The 20,918-nt window shown below is 40.4% G+C and overlaps 1 protein-coding gene across 5 annotated transcripts; it reads left to right on the forward strand.

Annotated features, from left to right (window-relative positions):
- Positions 1–700: 700 nt before the first annotated feature.
- On the forward strand, positions 701–20,051 carry CIPC (CLOCK interacting pacemaker). 5 transcript variants are annotated; one of them, XM_069092283.1, is made up of 5 exons: positions 701–918; positions 6,820–7,045; positions 9,072–9,260; positions 10,849–11,018; positions 16,111–20,051. In XM_069092283.1, exons 3-5 carry the CDS (start codon positions 9,125–9,127, stop codon positions 17,008–17,010), a joined length of 1,206 nt encoding a protein of 401 aa, XP_068948384.1. In that variant the 5' UTR covers positions 701–918; positions 6,820–7,045; positions 9,072–9,124; the 3' UTR covers positions 17,011–20,051. The 5 variants fall into 5 exon arrangements, with proteins under 5 accessions (XP_068948384.1, XP_068948385.1, XP_068948383.1 ...); XM_069092284.1 differs by lacking the exon at positions 6,820–7,045 and having other exon boundaries at positions 701–1,025; XM_069092282.1 differs by lacking the exon at positions 6,820–7,045 and having other exon boundaries at positions 703–918.
- The last annotated feature ends 867 nt before the right edge of the window (positions 20,052–20,918 follow it).

Consider the following 20,918-nt stretch of genomic DNA (forward strand, 5'->3'; position numbering starts at 1 on the left):
TCTCAGAGCCCAGGAAGAAAGTGAACGTCTTCATCTGGAGAGCACTCCGGGGCCGTCCTAGCTTCAGCTCCCCTGGCGTTCACTGACTGCCTAAAGGGCGCGGCGCCGTCCTGGGCACACCGGGCGGGCGGCACCTGCTGCAATGGGCTCAAGGCTGTCCACCGAGGCGGCGACATTTCACCTTTGCCTTTCCTAAGTGGTTTCACTTGTCATCCGAGGAAACTTGAAAAAAGATATTTCCCAAGTCACGCACTGCCGCAAATCACAATTCATTCGCATAATTCTGAGCAAAACCTCAACTTCGCAAAGGCCCCGAGATTTCCCTACAGCCTCAGGAAGTTGGGGAAAGTAAGCCCCTCGGTTTCTGAGACTTAAGATCCGCCTTGTTAAATGGCGTGAAAAGCGCATTGCGCATGCGGAGTCTAAAGACGCGCCCCTCCCTTCGCCCCCGCCGCGTTCCTTTTAACCATAGAGATGTCCACCTAGCGGGAAAGAGGATCTTCGGTAGAAAGACGATGCCTCGCACGTGGTGTCGGCCGCCCCTCCCGTTCCACCATTCAACGATCTCCTTGCAAGTGGGGAGGCGAGGCCAACTCAAGGGCGGCAGCTGTTTCCGGTGGAGGAGGCGGGGGCGGGGGGTGTTTGCAAAGGGGCCATTCTAGGAGAGCGGATTTGTCTTAATGATTTCTATGGTTGTCCCGCTGGGTCACGTGTCTAGGGAAGGTTCTCCCAGAGGGGAAGGGGAGGGGAGGGGAAAGAGGCGGGAGGTGGAGGTAGAGGTGGAGGCGGGGGAAAAACTCTCTCACAAGATTACGACAACGACGATGACGGGGGTTGTCATGGTGCCTTGGGGTCTGGTTCGCGCATGCGCCATCTGACAGCCTGTGTTTGGTCCTGGAGTAGCGACCCCTGCCCCAGGTGAGAGGGAGCGGAGAAGGCCCCGCGGGCTGGAAGGGAAAGTTGGGAAAGCGGCAGGATCCAGGGCTCGGAGGATGATAAACGGCCCGCCGGTGGAGTCGAGAAGGGTGGGTGGGGGGCATGAAAGAAAGATTCAGAGACCTGGGATTGGGGATCGAATCCCGACCTGTGTGACCTTGGGCAAGTCACTTAACCTCTCAGGACGTCGGAGCACTTGTAGAATGAAGGCGTTTGTGTGAAGCTTTCAGTCCCGTAAAAAGTTAAGGAGGCAAGGAACAGTAAGGTGCAGTAGGGGAGAGAAGGAAAGGCCAAGGAGAAGGAGAAGTGAAGGAGGGGAGGACTGGACGTCGAGGGGAAGGTGAGAGGAGAGGCGTGGGTCACACCAAGCTGACATTTACATAGCGCTGTACAGGCACTGTGTAGCCCCGGGAGGTAGTCATTCCCGGCACACGAGGAGAGGCATGTGAGGTTGGCAGTATCCCACACACGAGGAGAATGAGGCTCAGAGCGGCTCAGGGACTTTTTGCTCGACCCTAGCTAGCCCTTACTCCAGTACCACGGTAGGATGCTGGAAGAGGGAGGGGCAGGTGAAGAAGGGGAGTTGGGGAGGGTGAGGTGTTGAGATAATTAGGGGAAGGAAGAGGGGAGAATGGCGAAGAAGGCTGAGATGAAGGAATGGAAAGGTGGAGGATGCAGGAGAGTGAGGTGAAGAGCCAGGTGTGGCTGGGGCAGAAACGGAATGAAGGGAAGGAAAAAGTCGAGTTGGGGGAGGGGAAGTGGAAAGTTTGGTAAGAGGGTAAATGGTGAGGAGGGAAGATATATGCAAGAGGCTTGGAAGATGGTGGGGCAGGATAGATGTGTGTGTGACGGGAAGGATACTTTGACAGATCCAGCAGAGGGACAAGGCTAGCCCTGAGTAGAGTAAAAGAGAGTATTTAAAAGGCTTCAGGTGGATGAGGAAGTATTGGGGGGAAGGGGAGAGTGGCAGCAGTGATAAGGTAGAAGTGAATGAACAAGAGAGAGATTGAAGTAAGGAGACTGGGTATTTTAGTTGAGAAGGAGTCTGTCAATCCTGTTTGGTGCTTGGGGTGCAAGTTTGAGAAAACCTTCTTGTTGTTGTTCAAGACACCCTTGCAAGTATGTGTTGTTTGGGTGTTTGCCCTGGGCTGGTAGCTTGCCAGTCACAGTATAGTACCCAAGGTTTGGCCCTGTTCTGCCCTGCTGAGCTAACAGGCTGGTGATGCTGATTTGCACAGATGTAATGTGGGCTGATGAGAATGGGTAGGTGGTCATTGTTGCTGAAATGCTTCTTGTAGCAGATGGGGAATTGAGGCAAAGTTCTGTCATCCATCCTCTTTTCTGAAGGGAGACAGTAAAATGAACTGAACTGTAGCAAACCTAGGAAATTGTGTGGAGTAAAGTGTATCATCTCAAAGGTGACATAGGGTTTGGTCTGGGAGTGACATTGCAGAGAAGTGAAAATGGATGTGAAAGGGAATAGAAGTGTTAGAAATTTAGGCACTTCCTCCCTTCTGTTAGAATATACTAATTTTGATCTATAATCATGTCTTAGGAAATTCAAGCTAAGGAATAAACTTAGACTACATTGTTACTTCACTGTTCTAGCTGTATTTATTCTATGCTTTTATTTGTAAAGAGATATATCTCATCCTATGTATTCTGCCATGCCCAATTTTTAACCTCTCAGTTCCATATAGACATACTTTTAAAAAATAAATTCCACTCTCAAGGAAAGACTTCAAGGCAAAGGTTAGCCCACTGAACATATTACAGATCCATTCCACTTATACTTGGTTTTCTTTCCTTTTTAACTGACCAGATGCATAGGGGATCATTTCTTTAGCTGATTAGGGCTTTGAAGGCACAGATAAACATTTTCGGATTAGTATAATTTCTACCCCACATCCTTTTTAATGTACCTGGTTAGTTTGTTTCACCCAGTGTGTATACACCACAGTGAGTTCTTGGACCTGAGTAAGGAAGACCTGACTTCAAATCCTGCTTCAGATACTAGTAGAACAAGTCACTTGACCTCTATGCCTCAGATTCCTAATCTATAAAATGATTCAGTGGCATCTAAAATCCCTTTCAGTTCTCAGTTTATGATACTGTGGCTAACACCCTGATTCTCACCTCACCAAGTGAATTACTTTCCAGTTCTGGGGTGGGGAAACTGTAGCCTCACGGCCACATGTGACCTTCAGGCAAAGGGCCACACTGAGGACCTAGAGGGCCACAGGTTCCTCACTCCTAATTTCTGTCTTGGAAGAGAGAGGGCAGATTATATCTTTGGGACCTAAAGTTGATTAAATCTGAGAATAATCTTATTTGTCCTTTATTCAGGTATGCAGAACCTTTGATTATGAAACAGTGAAAGCCTTTGAATTACTGGTGAGCCACCAGAGGTGTTATAAAAAGCTTCAGGAGGACAATGGACTGGCAATGGATTTTTATCACTGTTGATAAAACAGTAGTTAATAGTTACAAGACTTAGTTTATAAATTGCAATATATGGTTCTTGTTAATGGATTTGAATGGATACGTGCCTTGTATGTTAATAGAAAAAAGCGTAATACAAACTATTTGCTGTTGGTTTTCCTTTTGTGTGATTTTTGTACCCTGAGGACCCTCAAGAACTGTTACATTTATACCAAGAAAAGTCCTAATAAGTGTCAGTTGTGACAACTTGTTTTGGTTAAGTTCAAATTCTAATAAAGTTCTAGAGAAATAGCCCTAACTCCTTTCACAGTAGGACTTTAGATGTCTACAAAGTAATTTTAGCCACTGTCAGCCTGTGCCAGAAATGAACAGATGACTTAGAGTTAAAGAGTTGAGCAATGAATTCTCCATTTCTCGTTTGCCAATAGCCATTTAAATTTGCATTTAATTTAGAAGGGAGAAAAGGAACGCAACTACTTTAGGTTTTGATATTTTGCCATTTTGTGTAGCTCTCAGTCTGAGATCTTTGATAAATAAATGCCATCAGTCTAACTGCTCTCTCTCCTGTTGAGTACCTCATATGATTCTATTTATTAGTGAAGTCTTTTGCTCAGTGGTTAATTTTTCTCATCATCACCACTCGTTGAAAAGAATGTTGCATTCCACAGAGAGAAAAAAATTAAAGAGGTATATTGTAGCCCTTCAGTCTTGTCTCACTTGCACCTTGTTGGGACATTAAAGATTTCTGTTCTCTAGAAAAAAAGAACTTGACATGGTCTGTTTACCATGCTAAAATATATTTTATATTTTTTTATTTGTGACAACCACAGATGTCCCAGGGCAGCTAGGCGGTGTAATAGATAGAGTGCTAGGCTTGAAATCAGGAAGACCCATCTTTCCAATTTCAAATCCAGCATCACACACACATTTGCTAACTATATGACTCTGGGTAAGTCACTTAACCCTGTTTGCCTCAGTTGCCTCATCTATAAAATGAGAAGGAAAAGTCTGTTGGACGCCATTGAAATTGAAGAAAACAACAGCAACAGAAACACACACGTTCTAGTGTTGGTAGATACCGTGTAGACATGGAGGTCCAGTGCAAAGAGTGCTGGTGCTCTCGCTTGGAAAGGCTTCTTGATACCTGCTTGGTAAAGAGGGTTTAGTGCTAGGCTTGGAGTCAGGGACACCCGAGGGTTAGATTCTGACTCAGCCACAATTTATGTATTTATTGACTTGCTGAGTGACCCTGAGCAAGTCATTTAATACTTCCTTGCTTCATTTTTCTCATTTGCAATTATTAAAGTAGCTATCATTTATATAGTACTTTATGGTTTGCAAAACACTTAATAAGTCTGGGCAGTAATTGCTATTACCCCATTTTACAGATGAGAAAACTCCAAGAGTTATGTGACTTGCCTAGGGTTATATAACCAGCATTTGGGGCAGAATTTGAACTGTCTCTTCCTGACACAAGTCCTGCATTCTACCCACTTTGCTACCTAGTTGCCCTTCTGTAAAATAGATGGCTTCTGAAGTCTATTCCAGCTCCAGATCTAATATCTTCTTATCTGGAAATCTGTCTGTGATCCTTTTACTTCTCTACAATTCTACAGTCAGGTTTGCTTTGCCCAATTTGTATGTGGCAGAATAAAATCCAGTCTGTAGCTCTGCTGACCATACAATAGCAACTGATTTTTTAAAACCCTTTATTAAGGGGCAGCTAGGTGGCACAGTGAATAGAGCATCGGCCCTGGAGTCAGGAGGACCTGAGTTCAAATGCAGCCTCAGACACTTAACACTTACTAGCCCTGTGACCTTGGGCAAGTCACTTAACCACAATTGCCCTCCAAAAAGCGAAAAAACCCAAAAGAAAACAAAAAAAAAAACCCTTTATTAAAAGAGCTGTGCTAACTTTGTTAACTCAGATAATACATTGTTAGTCAGATAGGAAACTTAATGTCCTAACTTCATATTGGCTCCTTTAAAAAATAGGAGTAGGGAATTCTTTTCCTAATTTCAATTCTTTATTTTCATCCTTGTATTCATTTGAATGACCATCCCTGAGCCACATCTACTTCCATTTTGAAGAGCCTGCAATTAATTTTCTAACAACAACAACATTTTTATAAGAAAATTATAATGTGTACGTTTGTTGCATTTCGCACAAAAAGATCCTGATTTAATTAGAGATTCAATCATACATTTTAGTCCACTGTTTTATCCGGGTTATCGAAGCTATCAAGCTTTATATCCAGTACAAAGACATTACATTTTTCACAGTTTGATGCAAGAAATATTTCCATTTTATTTCTTTTGTGCACATAGAAATAAATGAGTAACCTGTTTAGGGGTTCTTGGTGGTTGGAAATGAACTATGTAAAGACGTCTATATCCTTAAATCAATTGAATGTTTCACTAAATAACTATAGTTGTATTCCAATGTGGGATTTGTTCTCATTCGGACTGGCTGAACTCCCTGATTGTCCTCTACCAGTCAGTAAGGAGTTGGGCAAGCTTTAAATACCCATAATTTCAATTTAATTTTAGTTTGAGTCCTCTCCCTGCCTGTTTATTAGTTGCTTGTGTTTGCCAGAAGTTCTTGGCATTGCTGCCATAATATCTGTGCATTTACACTGGCCATCTCCCATGCCTGGAATGCTTTCAGGCTTCATATCATCTACCCCATAGAATACATTATTTTCTTTAAGCACTCTCTTCTCCATGAAACGTTTTGAAATCCTCCAGTTGCTAGTGACTGATTCTCCCAACTAGTCAGTTTTGGAACAGACTTAATATTTGACAATATACAATCAATTGATTATAGGTTTAGTGAAAAAAAAAATCAGTTTTCATTTGTTAGTTTGGGGAGGCCTATTTTTTAAACAGTAATTGGCTCCTATGGATAATTGGGTAATGTCAGAACATTTAAGAAGACAATAAAATGAAAGTGTTAAACCTAATGAAGAAACAAATATCCGTAAGTCTCATGAAGTCATAAATTGATTATGCATTTAAAATATCACAAGGATTTGGGGTACTCAGACTCAGGCTTATTGATTACTTTTTTTCCCCTTAAGCACTGCTTTAGCTATTTTTGTTTTTGTTTTTTTTTGTACTTCTTAGTGCCAACTTTGTAGTACCCATTTAGTGTTTCCTTTCCTGATCCTAAAAGGACCTTTTTGAAAGAGCTAAATCTGAGGTAGTTTCAGCTTTCATTGGTCTGTCAGTTGTGTGATTAGTTTTGTGACTCATTTCAGCATTTAACAATTTGACTTCTGTTCTAGGCTTTGCCACTGACTGAAATGGTAATGTGATTTTGAATTTGAAGATCCCTTTGTGTTGGCAAAAGTAATAGGTACTTAGCACTTAGTAACTGATCAAGCCTCTATTGGGGAAACAGAAGGTATGAACTCCTGTCCCTTTGTTACTGACTTGTAGGAAACTGGCTGAAGGAAGTAGGTAATACTGTTGTATATAAGAAAAGCCCCAAAGAGGCACAGTCCAAATTTCCTTGAGACCCAGATCTGGTGGCAGAACAGCTACAGAAGAATGGAGAACTGAGTCCTGAGAACTTGTGGTGGAGCTTCTTCTGAACATGAGCCCAGAGCCTGGAGCTAGGAGGCCAGGAGCCCAGGAGCCAGGAACTCAGGAGCCAGGAGCCCAGGTGACTGAAGCATGACTGGGATGCTGAGACTGTTTTCGGCTTGGTTGAGCCTTGAATTCCTTGGAGCAGAAATGATGAAGGATCTAACATGGACCAGACTTTGTGAAGTTGGGTGTGAAATAGGACGTGCCCAGAGAGCTGGTCATGGAACTAGGAGATGTCTGCCATTGAACCCAGGTGACAGTCTGGCGAATCCAGGTAGAATCTGGGACCATGGAAGGGGATCCAGGGAATCTGAGAACAGGCCCCAAGTCAAGATGAAAAGATCTCTCCTTGGGTACAGAGTAATGATGAAATTATAATTTACTAGTGATCTAAGGGGTGGAGGGTTTTGTGTATGATACTTAGTAAGACTTTGCTGAATAAGTGACTGATTGTACTTTGAGTACTTTGACTATTGTTACTGATAAGTGACTGGTTGAGTTAATCAAGATTTTACCCCATGAGTGGAATACTTTAAGACTACTGATAAATGCCTAATTGAGTTAATCAAGACTTTGCCCCAAGAGTGGAAGACTTTGACTGTATACTTTGATACTACTGATAAGTGACTGATTGAGTTAACTTAAGAGTGACTATTTTACTTTGAAACTATGTTGTGAATATTATATTGTGATTTTCTGTGATAAGTTGTAATATGGTGAATGCTGTATTTTAAATTATGCTGTACCTTGATTTTCCATGGATGTTTTGCTTTTGTTATGGAATAGAGTGATCACTATACTGAGTAATCAGAACCTTAAAAAAGCTATTCACAGTAGCAGTTCTTCTGGAAAGCTTCTGTGCATGGCATTATACTGACTAGCTATGTGACCTTGGCCACATGCCTTAACTTTTCTGAGGTCTAGTATTTTTACTTGCAGAACAGAGCTAATAATCCATAGCTTGCCTACTCTTTAGGGTTGTCATGAAATGATTGTGTGAAAGCATTTTGTAAACCACAAAGTTCTATGCAAATAATGATGTTATTATTAATTTCCTGTTCATCAACTTACCCCTGATCACCCCAAAGGTTTTATTTTCTGTGAGAGTCCACAAAACTTTTCTTAGGACTTATTAAGCAAGCACTCTGCTCTGTACTCTGCTCCCTCCTCCCACCTAGCACCCTCTCTTTGAGTCCCTTTCTGGAAACTTTTATGCTCCAAGCTTATAGGGGTTTCCTGCCTTAAACACCCATCAGATATACCTGAGCAATAATCTGCATGCCCAGTCCTTGAGTAAAATGTCTTGAATAACTAGGAGTGATGGAGAATTAATGAAACAACTAGATATGTCAAATCTAGGAGCAACTTTTCCTCAAGGACTAGGCCATTCCTCATTGCCTCTTCCATCTTTCTTCCTCTTTCTGCCTAAAACCCCCAAACTTGAGGCCAGCAACCAAACGCTCCTTTACCTAGCCCCTCCCATTCTAGGACTTAGGTCTTCTTTGTACAAGTTAGATCTGTTCCATAATAAAGTCCTATTTCTTTATGCCTTACTTCAAATATGCCTATTTGTGAAAACTACCTTTAAGTCTAAAAACTGCCGGAAAGGACTGGAACACTTTCCAAACACTTTGGGGTAGTTTGAAAGTAGTTTGGACACAGTACTGAGACAGTGGTAGTAATAAGGGAAAGTCTGGATGCTAAGAGAAGCCATCTGGGCTAGGCGTTGAGATCTTAATTTTTGCACTATGAAGTAGAACCTGGTCCAAAAACTTCCATTTCATTTCAGAAATAAAACTAAATGATGAATTATTATTGTCTGTTCTTAAAAAGTCTAGTAAAATATTTCTTTGTTAAAGACATCCAGATCTTCCAACTGACTACGCTTCAGCTTGAAAATGAATCTAAAAGTCTACATATTTGAAAGTTGGGGGGAAATTAGTCTACCAAATACATTGTTTTTGTTCATTGAGACCTGTGAGAAGACATACCAGAAGCCAGAGGGGGTTAGTTTCTGTGTGTGAGTGATTTGCTCCCCACCATTGAAGTTAATTTCTTCAGTTCCTAAGGATTAATGACTTCTTATTTAATTGTTATCATAGGGTTGTCCAGATGGAAAGAGTGTTGATGAATCTGCTTCCTGCACAGTGAGAGTATGGAGAGAAAAGACCCACCCAGAAGCAGCCCAAGAAGGCTGTTGGCTAAACTTGGCAAAGCAATGGAGAGAAAACAAATGGCCCATCACTTCAGCTTGGCAACTGCTGAGTCAGATAAGGACTCTGGATTTTCAGGTTAAAAACACTTTTTGTTATCTTTTATCCATTATAAGGGGTAGCTAGATGGCCCAGTGGCCAGAGTGCCAGACCTGGAGTCAGGGAGACTCTTCTTACTGAGCTCAAATCTGTCCTCAGACACTTAGTACCTGTCTGACCCTGGACAAGTCACTTAACCATGTTTGCCTCAGTTTCCTCATCTCTAAAATGAACTGGAGAAGGATGTGGAAAACCTCTCCAGGATCTCTGCCAAGAAAACTCCAAATAGGGTCACAAAGATTCGAATACAACTAAAAATGACTCAGCAACCAACCACCCATTATAACCATAACAGTTTGTTTTCAAAATCTTCTCCGCTCGTTACTTACTTGTCTGACTAGGACAAGGCACTTTTATACACAGGATAAATATCTAAACTCTAGAATAGTTTTTCTGATGTCACGTAGTAAGTTACATTCAGAGCAGCTGCTAACGATGTCAGGAGGATGGGACATCTAGTTACAGTCTGATCTCTGAGCTTTACACCAAATGCTTCCCACTGTCGCAGGGAAAAATGCTTCAGTGCTCATGCTTCTGTTGTTTCAGCTGTTTTCTCCACACAAATAGTTTATCAGACTGCAGGAAAAGCACTTTGGGCATTGTTGATCATTAACAACTAAGGAATCAGCTCAGTAGGATTATTGCGTGATGAGTTAAAATAACTTGTCTGCCAGAAATTAACTTTGTTCTTAATCTTTGTTTTCCTTCATCTTAATAGTTCTTGGGGTGTTCTATGGGGATTTTAGTGATAGACGTGTAAAAAAAAAGATTTTTTTTTTATCATTTTTCACCTATTTCACAGAAGAAAACAAAGAAGGGGACACAAGCATATAGAATAGTTTTTGTTATTACCTTGTTAAATTTTATTTATATACAAGTGTGTGTGTATATATATGTCCATGTGTGTAAGCACTTATATGTCACATATATGTTTATATATTTAAAACAACAGAATTTCATAGTTTCTTATATGAGAATCTCATATGACAAATTCTTCTTGTTCTTTTTCGGTATTGAAATGTTTGTTTTTGTTGCCAATTGTTAATAATAAAAAATTATTTTAAAAGTAAAAATATTAACAAAGCTTGGGATATTGTTGTATAACTCCAGTTAAAATGGGCTGGGGATATTTTTCATTGTCTCTTCAATTTTGTGCATTTTATATTAGGAATATAGATGCTCTTATTAGGGTCCTAGATTGGACAAGCACAAACTGCATGCAAACTTTCCTTATAGTTTTTAAGCCTAAGCCTAAAAGAGCTAATTACATATATAGGAAATCCCCTGTTGAGTCTTTCATTGAGGTTCAGTTTGTGTTCCTTCGGATGAGAGGGTTTTAAATATGAATCCCTGTCCAGAAAGATCTGGTTGGAATTCCACAACTCATTTCAATCATTGACTGCCAAATGGTCATCAAGTAGCATTCATTTTAGTATGAGCCCCTCATCAACAAAACCCAGTGGCTATTGAATAAGACCCAATCAGCTAGCATTCTAACGTAGAAGGCAAGTTGTCCAGTGGTTACACATTCAACTAACCACTTTTTTTTTACTTTCCCGGGTATTAGATGGAAGCTCAGAGTGCTTAAGCTCTGCAGAGCAAATGGATTCAGAGGATATGCTGAACACCTTGGGTTGGCATGGAGAAGATGGGCCTCGGCAGAACTCGGCAGTAGCAAGTAATTCCTTTCCAGCTCTGTCTTCCATGGTTGTCATGAAGAATGTGTTGGTCAAACAGGTAAGGATCACTGAAGAAAAATGTCTCTGAAAGTCTATGTATTAAAATTCTACACTTTCTGTCTTTAAAAGATTCTTTATTCTTCTGATTTGGCATCTTGCAGTCAGATGTATAAATGGTATCCTTTCTTTTTTTTTCCTAGGGGATTTAAAAAAAAAAATATATATATATATATATATATATATTCACATTCTACTAGGGCCTTTTTTTCTTCCTATTTCTATCCTCTGGGCAAAGCAAAAATTTTAGAAACATGCCAGAAGAGAACAGACTAATGCTGAAATTCTCTATTAGGGTGAAAATCTTAATCTTCCATTCACTGACATGGCTACAAATGATGATTATGAAAACTTTAGCATATAAGTCCCAGACACACATTTGGCAGTCCTTTAATTATATACAAAGGAATCTCTCCTGCAATTCAGCCCTTCCAGATAAACACTCCTTTAGCTGTTTGACATTCTTAGAGGAGAGAAAACTAAAAATCTTCAGTTGATTTGAAATTATGGAGAAAACTTAGGGCAATAGAATATAGTGATTTGTTCTTTCAAGGTGAGAAGTATCCTCCATATTTATTGATGTTACATCCTAAGCCCTCTTTATTTTAGAGTGTTGCCTTACCCCAGTTACTAGGCCAATTCAATATTTCCTAGTGTGACAAATATGAAAAGGTGATGTATAAAGTCAATCCGGTTAGATTTCGATATCTATTTGGCTGTCAAGGGATAGAAGACAAAAAATACGTTTAAAAGCTGAGACAGGAGTAGTGGTTTGGAAGATTTTGATCACTCTAGAATTTCATCTTTAGAATTTGGACATTTGTATGAACAGTTTAAACAGTCACTCACTGCTTAGACACAAAGGGAAGGGGAAGATTGTGTCTGCTAGAACACTCAAAAGGTGTGGGGACAAGAGCACCCCGTCACATTTATTTGACAAGTGAACTCTTTGCTTATATGTAGTCTTAACCAGATTTGACAGCAGTTCTGGTGCAAAGAAATATGTAAATGTGGCCTTTAATTATGGCATAATTATACACATCACATAATAACCAAGAAACCAAGAAGGAAAAGATGACCCAAGTTTACAATTTAAGCAAAGCTATAGAAGTGTGAGCCTATTTGTGAATAGCAAAAGTTGAGGAACAGCAAATGCTTAAGCCCAGAAATCATTTAAGGAAGGGCTTTTTATCCTTCCCTGACTCTCCTATCAGAAAAGTGTGATGAAGGCCATCCTTGGTTGAGGAGGGTGTCTTAGAAGATAAAAATGCTTTGAATAGCTGTTGCATGGTTAAAAGAACATGGCTCCAATTTCATAATAAACATTAGCATTATAACTACTGCTTGGTTCTTCCCAGGAGAACATATTGATTTCTAACAGGGAAGCCTGGTGGCATTCTAGTGAGTTATGAAAAGAGACATTGTTCAGGAGATTACCTCTCAGCTGCTAGTGCAGTTCTCAGTGAGAAAATGAAAAGCAAGATCAAAGGTAGTAAATAAAACCTAATTTAAATGTCCTTGAATCACCAGTCCTATCGCTTTACTGGCTTTTATTGGTTTGCCTTTCTTTTTTTCCGTACCTTTTCTCTGGGCCCCTTGCTTCTCTTTCTTGTGAATGTGGCTATGGCTTCTCTTTGTTGTAGACCAGACTGGTAGCTATAGAAAATTGATGATGATCCAGGGTTGTGTTCTCAATATGCCATAAAAGCAGTGCAGTATTTTTCATGAGTGTGATTGGCTAGAAAGGCCACTGTAGTTTATTGGGATAGAAAATGCTGGGGAATGACATGAACTCAGAATTAATTTTAAGTAGCTCACATTGCTAAGTGGGTTGTTGTTTTTTTGAGGACCCTTTTTGTTATTGTTGGTGTGATAGGTGGTGAAGCATATTGTTTCAGTTTTATAATAATCTTATTTTGAGTGTTGTTGGATAATATGTGCTATCATTTGCTGCACTGTTTAATTTTATTTTTGTTCTAGTCCCATTCACTGGTTAGCTATTATCTTGGCAGAATCATTTCAGTGGGCCTCAGTTTCCTCATCTGTAAAAATGAGAAAGTCTGGTTACATGATATCTAAGTTCTTGTCTAGGTAACAAATTATGTGATACTTGGGCTCTGAAATGATTTTGCATATATAATAACTAAACCAGGGCAATGGACACAGTATATTATGCTAAAGCATATCAATGAAGCATTCTTGTAAAAAAATGTTGGGTTGGAGGAGAGACATTCTAAAGTCATAGGACTGGAATACAGTGAATCAGTCAGCTATTTACCTTATGAATGTCCCATTTATTCTGGCTCACCCTTATAACATGGGTCTGGATTAGGAACAAGCTGAAGCTGTGCTGTATTCTGGTCACTTCATTCCTCTGTTTCAGCCCCAGTCTGAAATGTCCCTGGAGATTTGAAATCTATGGTTCTGAGACGTCTGTCCTGTGTGTCTGTCTTATAGAACAGGCTCAAATCTCAGAATTAAATGTTTTTCTGTGGTTATGTTTTATAGTAGGGTGACTTTGAATTGACTTAGACTTTTGTAAGAACCTTTTGGGGATCCCTCTCAAAACTGGACTAGACCAGCCCTCAGAAATTATGATATAATACTATCTGAATCAATGCTTTAAAGATCTCCATATGAGACATAAGTCACCAAATACTTCACATATCTCAAGTTTCATTGTCTTAAAACCAGAGAACAGACGTCTGCTGCAAACTTTACCCAATTTGAAAAAGTTTAAGGAAATAGGTTCTGTTTGTAAATGAAAGTAGACTTTAAAATGAACTTAAATGCAACAACTATTTAAGTTCCTACTATGTACAAAATACTGTTTTGTGATTATGGAAACAAAAATGACTCAGTCGGTGCCTTACATTCTTTTTGGGGTGGGACAGATAGGATGTGTTGACAGAGAAGCAGGCTATTAGGTAGGGACTGAAGGAAGCAAGTGAGAGAACATTCATTCTTGGATGGATCAGGATTAAAGAAGAGAGGGCACCCAGTGTTATGTCCATTGCTTTGATGACTCTCTGACTTAGTTTTTAGGTCAACAGAATCATGTTAGTGTACAAGCTGATTCCTGAAGGAAAATAAAGATTCTAAAAGACAGCTGAGGAGGGAGGGAGTTCTAAGCATGGGAGAAGGTTTGTGTAAATGCATGGAGGCAGGAGATTACATTGAGTTCAGAGTCTATTGAACAGAGTCCAATTTGGCTAGAATATAGAGTGTGTAAAGGAGAGTGACACAAATAATAGTCCTAGGAAAGATAGGAAGGAAGGAAGGAAATTCATATTTGTTAAGTACCCGCTATGTTCGAGACCCTGTGTTAAGTACTTCATGTATATTGTCTCATTTGATCCTCACAACAACCTGGAGAGGTGGGTGCAGTTATTGTTCCTGTTTTACAGTTGAGAAAACTGAGGCAGGCTTGAAGTTAAATGACTTGCCCAGAGTCACCCAGCTAGTAAGTGTCTAAGGCCAGTTTTGAATTCAGGTCTTCCTGACTGCAGACCCAGTGCTCTGCTTGCTATGCCACTTAGCTGCCTGCCAAACAGATAAGTTGTAACCAGGTTGTAGAGGACATTAAATGCCAGACTGAGGAGTTTATATTTTATCCTAGAGCTCCTGGAAGTTTTTTTTAGCAGGGAAGTGACATGATCATACCTAGAAGATTATTTTGGCAGCTTATTAAAAGATAGATTAGAAAGGGGGAGGGGAAACATATCAGGGACACTGATTAGGTGGCTATTTTAGTAATCCACTTGAAAGATAATGAGGGTCTGAACTATGATGGTGGCAGTCTTGAGTGCAGAGAAGCATATGGACTGCAGAGATTTTGTGGAGATAGAATGGAGAGAATTTGCCAGGTGACTGGCTCTGGCTGCCAGTGAAGGAAGACACTGAGGTTACAAAACTGGGTAACTTAGGAGCATGGTGGTTCTCTAAATAGGAAGATTGAGGAAAGAGGTAGATCTAGGAGGGATGGTCATGTTCAGTTTTTAATTTGTGAAGCTTGAGTTGCAGACAGAACATTCAAGTGAAAATGTCCCATGTAGTCTGTGATATGTAACTGGAATTTAAGAGAGAAATTTAAGCTGGATTCATAGATTTGGAAGTTGCATGTATAGAGGTGATACTTTGGACCCATGGGAATGGATGGGACAAGTAAGCGAGAGAACCTGGAGCAGGGACAAAGAGCTTTGGGGCACTGTTATCCTTATGCTTAAGGAGGTGGAGACAGCTGATGACCCAGGAAAGGGAAACTCATCATCACACATGCTAAGCCAGGAGTCAGAGAATCTAACTTCAATCTTGGCTCTGCCACTTACTATCTGTATATCCTTCAGCAAGTCACTTGACCTTTCTTGGATTAAATTTCCTCAACTTTAAACTAAGGGGATTTGGCTAGATGACATACCTCCCAGGTCCCTTCTGGCTCTTAAGCCTGGGACCCTATGATCCTGAGTAGAGAGTATATAGGTAAAGAGGATGGTTAGCAATGCTAGAAAGATTGGACATGGAGAAAGGAATAAGGTCTGAGACAAAGTTATCGGATCAAGCAGGTTAAGAGTTCTTTGGGAACCTGTAAGAGTGGAGTTTCAGTAGGGTGGTGAAGGGGTAGAGAACTGTGTGGTGGTAAGGAATAAGAGGCAGTAAGTTTAGAGGACATTTTCTAGGTGTTAACAATGGAGCCTGTATTTCATGTGCTGGCATCACATTTTAACTTGATGTTAGAAATTGTATCATACTTTATTATCACCTTAGCTATGACCCTAATTATACAACGACTACAGCTACTGACAGCTAAGTGACACCTTTGGAATAAAAATGTTTGTTCTCGATTAGAAAAGGTGTTAAAATGAAATAGCTTTTCATTATTTCATAAGGTTTGTAGTCAGAAATACAGATTTTGAAAGGGCTTCTTTCAGATCATGACTGTGATGTGGTCTAGATTTGTTATATATGCAATGGAATTCCTGTTTGTGGGGTTTAGGTAGATGTATGAACTTTTCTGCCAGTTCTGATTGATGCTTTGTTAATCTTATAAGTGTGTAAACTGTGGCAATGGAGTTCTTTTCCTTTTTTCTTCTCAGGGCAGAAATTCATCCCATCTCCAGTCTTGGACTGTCCAGCCCTCTTTTGAAGTGATTCCAGCTCAGCCACAGCTAGTATTCCTTCATCCATCTGTGCCACCTCCTGGTGGTTCATACCCTGCTGGCGAGAAGAAAAATGACTCCAGAAACTACTTACCTATTCTAAACTCTTACACCAAAATAGCTCCACATCCGGGCAAGAGGGGCCTTGCCCTCAACCCAGAGGAAAGAGGAGAAACCGGTATGCAGAAACGAGTCTGTACAGAGAGACACAGGACAAGTTTTTCTTCCAGTGGGCCAAGCAAGACTAATATTTTGCCATCTAATCCTTCTACTCCAGTGCCACCTAACACAAAACTTGCTCAGAACTCAGTTCAGCAGAGTTTGTCATCTTTGGTGGTGAGTAGAAGTCTACAGACTGTTCCTGGGAGTCCAGCAGTATCTAGTAGCCATATGACTAAAGCTCCAAATTTGACCTTTGCTTCCCCTGCCAGCCCCCTTGGCTCATCTGATAGCACTTTGCATGGGTTAGAGAGTCCCATGCCACTTTCGGCGTTATCAGTTCCTTATGGCCCACCTGGAGCAGGAGACCAGCTCTGCCACCCTCCAGAAAGCTTCCCTGAGCAGCGGCAGAGCAAGCATAGGCGCTTCCGGAACACCCTAGTGATCTTGCACAGGTCTGGGCTTTTGGAGATCACTTTGAAGACCAAGGAGTTAATTCGTCAAAACCAGGCCACACAGGTTGAACTGGATCGGCTGAAAGAGCAAACCCAGCTCTTAATGGAGGCCACAAAGGGCAATGCTCCTCAGGCTTGGGCCAAATTACAAGCATCTTTAACATCTGTGTCCAGTTCGACTGGAAGTCATTGTGAGGCATTATCCACTTATACAAACATGTAGCATAAGAGGCATATTTTACCATCATTTGGGTGATTCTAGTGCTTCTTACTGATGTTTGTTTCTGTCCCCCAAAGCTTCTAGAGAAGCTTTATTTTGTTTTAAAGTTGAAGAACATGCTTAAAGGCTCACTTGTGAGAGCACCTGCCATTAACTGACTCTTGTTGCTAACCTGTGCACTGTGCCCGTATTATGTCACACTTCAACAGGAACCTTCAGGTTGGAACTGTCTCTGGACCTTGCATGAATCAGTTGGTAGGAACAAGAGACACATGCAGAGGGGATAGGAGTGATTAATCTTCTGAACTCTCCTAGAAATTGCCCACTCATCATCCCACTCATTAAGCAGGCTTACAGATGCTTAGGCATGGGGAAGAAACACACACACACATACACTGTGGGTCCTGTGGCATCTGTAAGACTGGAGAGGAGGGAACACAAAGGGTTCTAATGGATCTTTGCTTACTTGTCTTAGTCACATCTAAAAACAAGTAGGGGTGTGTCTGCATTATTGTTGAATTACCCAGATGGAATGCCACTTGGTCCTAACCTGAAATTCCTTTGGTGCAAGTTTAGCATAATGTGCAAAGCAGCCTAATAACTTAAGATTTAATTTTCTTAAACTGGAGAATTGAAGTGAAAGTGTAATAGCATTAGACTGACATTAGGTACAGATTTTTCCATACAAACCAGATTGCTCTACATCAGGGCTTTACACCTGAGCAAAACAATTTATAATTTCTGAAGTATTTCGTGAATTACATAACATCTAGAATCCTGTAATAAGAACCTGGCAGTGTTATTTTTTGATGAATTGATTGTTTGACTTGGTATCCCAGAGAAAGTTACCAAGAACTTGTATCCTTTTGTTTGTATATGTATAGTTCAGATGACTGTGTTTTTGTTCCTCTTTAGCTGAGATAACTGGACCTGTATCTAGTTTAAAAATTCTTATGTCAGGGGCGGCCAAGTGGCTCAGCGAGTAAGAGTACCGGCTCCAGTGTTGGGACGACCTGGAGATCGAATCCCGGGCTCAGACACTCAGCACCACACCCAGAAATAACTGGCCGTGTAACCTTGAGCAAGTTACTTAACCCCGATTGCTCAAAAAAAAAAAAAATTCTTATGTCAATTTGAGGGGATCCCCAAGGTGAAGTTAACCCTGCACTTTCCTCACTCCCTTGAAGATCTGAGAGAAATTAAGGAGAGATCTTTTAGAGGGCATACTTTGAATTTAGTAAAATTCTCCTGAGATTGTGAGCTTCTCTTCAGGCTTATCACTTTCCTCTCAAATCCTAAAACTTGCTTTGGCTTTCAGTATTAGACAGGGACTGATGATATCATACCATCTTCCATCATCTGTTTGAGATTGCTGAATCTGCCCTAGAGACTTAGGTCGCTGATCCAAGTTCATATGGAAAGGAAGAATATGATCAGATTTCTTAGACTTGACAAAAGTATGATGCTTTTATATTGGAGTAGAGAGGCAAAACAAGTTTTTAGGTGATAAAAGTCTTAGGCCCAGAAAACTTTTTAATTCTTTGATTTAAATAACTCATTATCTTGAGTTCCATCTCTGTGTGTTGGAAATAATTTTCATTGTGCAGATAACAGAAAAATTCTCAAAGACTTCAGCTCTTTGACAAGAAAGAAACTCTTGAGGTTTAAGCAAACTGAGGGTAATCCTCTTTATCTTATAGGAATAACTCTAACATAATAGAAAATTTCATGCTTGGGTCACAGGAGAAGGACCCAGACCCCCCCCCCCCCCTTCCTTTTTGGTATTTAGAAATTAGGATTTTGTAACAGTTGGTTTTAAAAGAATTGTACAACATAGACATTAAAAATTCTTATTCCACTTAACTAGACTTTCCTCTAATCAGTGCAGAATTTTTACCTGCCTTCTGTTTTCTGGAGGAAGTTAAATCAAGAGCGAGTTATGGCACCAAACAGTCTCTTGTCCTGTGAAGATCTTCTCCTGGCCCAACTTGCTTACTTCCTGTGAATCTGTTTGCATGGTACTAGGGCAGTGGCACACTGTGTGCCCTGCTGAGAAACTTCCTTTTGGCTGATAAATTTGGCATTGAAGCTATAGAGCCAGGTGCATTCTGGAAGAGCCCAGACGCCACTTATGAGCCTCACTGTTTGGCAAAACTGAAAACATTTACTGGTAACCAAATTTATCTCATCAGAAAAATCCACTGTGGAGATAGCTGTAAGCTTCTTGTATTCTTCCCAGATTAAGGTTTGCATTTTGCTTAGCATCACAGCAAAAGATGATGAAATCTGTCATTGATCCTTACTACTAAATGGAAATAAGAAACATATATGATTCAGGATTATTGTTCCGTTCTAGATGTCTCAGAGCTGGAAGCCTTGTTAAGATTTTGTACAGCATATGTTTTTCTCTCTTTAATGAAACTATAAGTAAATAGATCTGAGTCGAGAATCTAGGCTTGGAAAGGTGGAGGGAGATACATTGAAACCAGCGAACTGTATCAGAAGCCACATCTGTGCATGGGAAAACGACTCTTGGGCTGATCAGGAAGATATCTGCTCCATTGGTTGGACAAGGCTGTAAGTAGCATTGGTTTTGCAGATGCATAGTTGGGTCTAATATATGAAACAGCAAATATTTTCTGTGAGTGATAAGTCAATTTGTGGCATAGATCTTCTCCATAACGTGCCCTAGATGTATTTTCAGCCCATAGAATTTTTAGCTGTTACTACAAACAATATGGAAATGCCTCTAGAAAAAAAAATGGTGTTGGATTAAATTGGTTGTGGAAATGGAGTCAATGAAGTTTGTAATCGATAACATTTTTGTTGGTTTTTTTCCCCTAATTATAGTATTGATGTATGACTCTCCTCCCCCTCCCAATTTCATGCTACCTGTAGCTAGGATTTAACTGTTGTGCATACATTAATATGCATATCCAGCTGTGAATTTTGTAGGGTAGAAATGTCTTTTGGGGGAAGGATGCAATTTTGCAGAAATTGACTGTGAAATTTGAAAGAGAAATAAAAGTCACCTACTTGAAAAATGTTTGGTCTTTTGGCTTTTTAACTTTGGAGACAAACGTTTGTGATCTTTGAGGGGGGAGGGGGGCAAAGAACAGGTATTTTATGTTGTATTCTCCCTAGAACACTTAGTGTGTGGTGCTTTGCTCCTAGAGGTTGAGAAAATGTTGACTGACATCCATAATAAATATTTGAATTAATTTCAGGCCTCAAGTGGTGTTACTTTTTGAAATTTTAAACTGGACCTGTGATTTGATCAGTTTGGGAAACTGTTGGTATATAAACTTCCCTATATTGATGCAGATTGATAATCTACCCATAAGTGATCATTGGAAAGAATGACTCAGGCACTGATAGTTTTTGGTTAAGTGACTTGACCATGTCACACAGCTAATGTATATCAAAGGCACTTAAACTGCCAGACTGACTCGAAGACCAGCCCTTTCACCATGCCATGTTTCATCTCCCCATTACTCATGTTTGTTTGTTTTCTTCCCCCTTTTTTCGAAGAGAAAACTGAATTGGGATAGAGATGTGGGTATGCATGCCCAAATTCATTGGGCTTAGAAGTTTTTCACATATTTCACAAGGAAACCTTACAGAAATTTGTAACTATTAACTAGGGAACATGGGAGGCCTGTCATTTATCAGGCACATTGCCATATGTTTTTGGAGCCCCAAATTTAATCTCAGTTAAAGAATGTATGAGACAATCAATCAAGCAAGCAAGCCAGTATTACATTCACTTCTGTCCTCTGATCCTTGCTATACTTTTGTAGATAGATACATAATAATGGACTTTTCTGTTAGCAATGTCACTCTTCTGTTCTTGTGTTTAGAGGCTTGCTTATTATTTTTCCAGCATCTCTACCCTCAGCACCATGCCACTA

Source organism: Petaurus breviceps, unplaced genomic scaffold (genome assembly GCF_028583685.1).
Source record: "Petaurus breviceps papuanus isolate PSGF00001 unplaced genomic scaffold, PetGlider_PUasm1.0 189, whole genome shotgun sequence".
Lineage (NCBI taxonomy): Eukaryota > Metazoa > Chordata > Mammalia > Diprotodontia > Petauridae > Petaurus > Petaurus breviceps.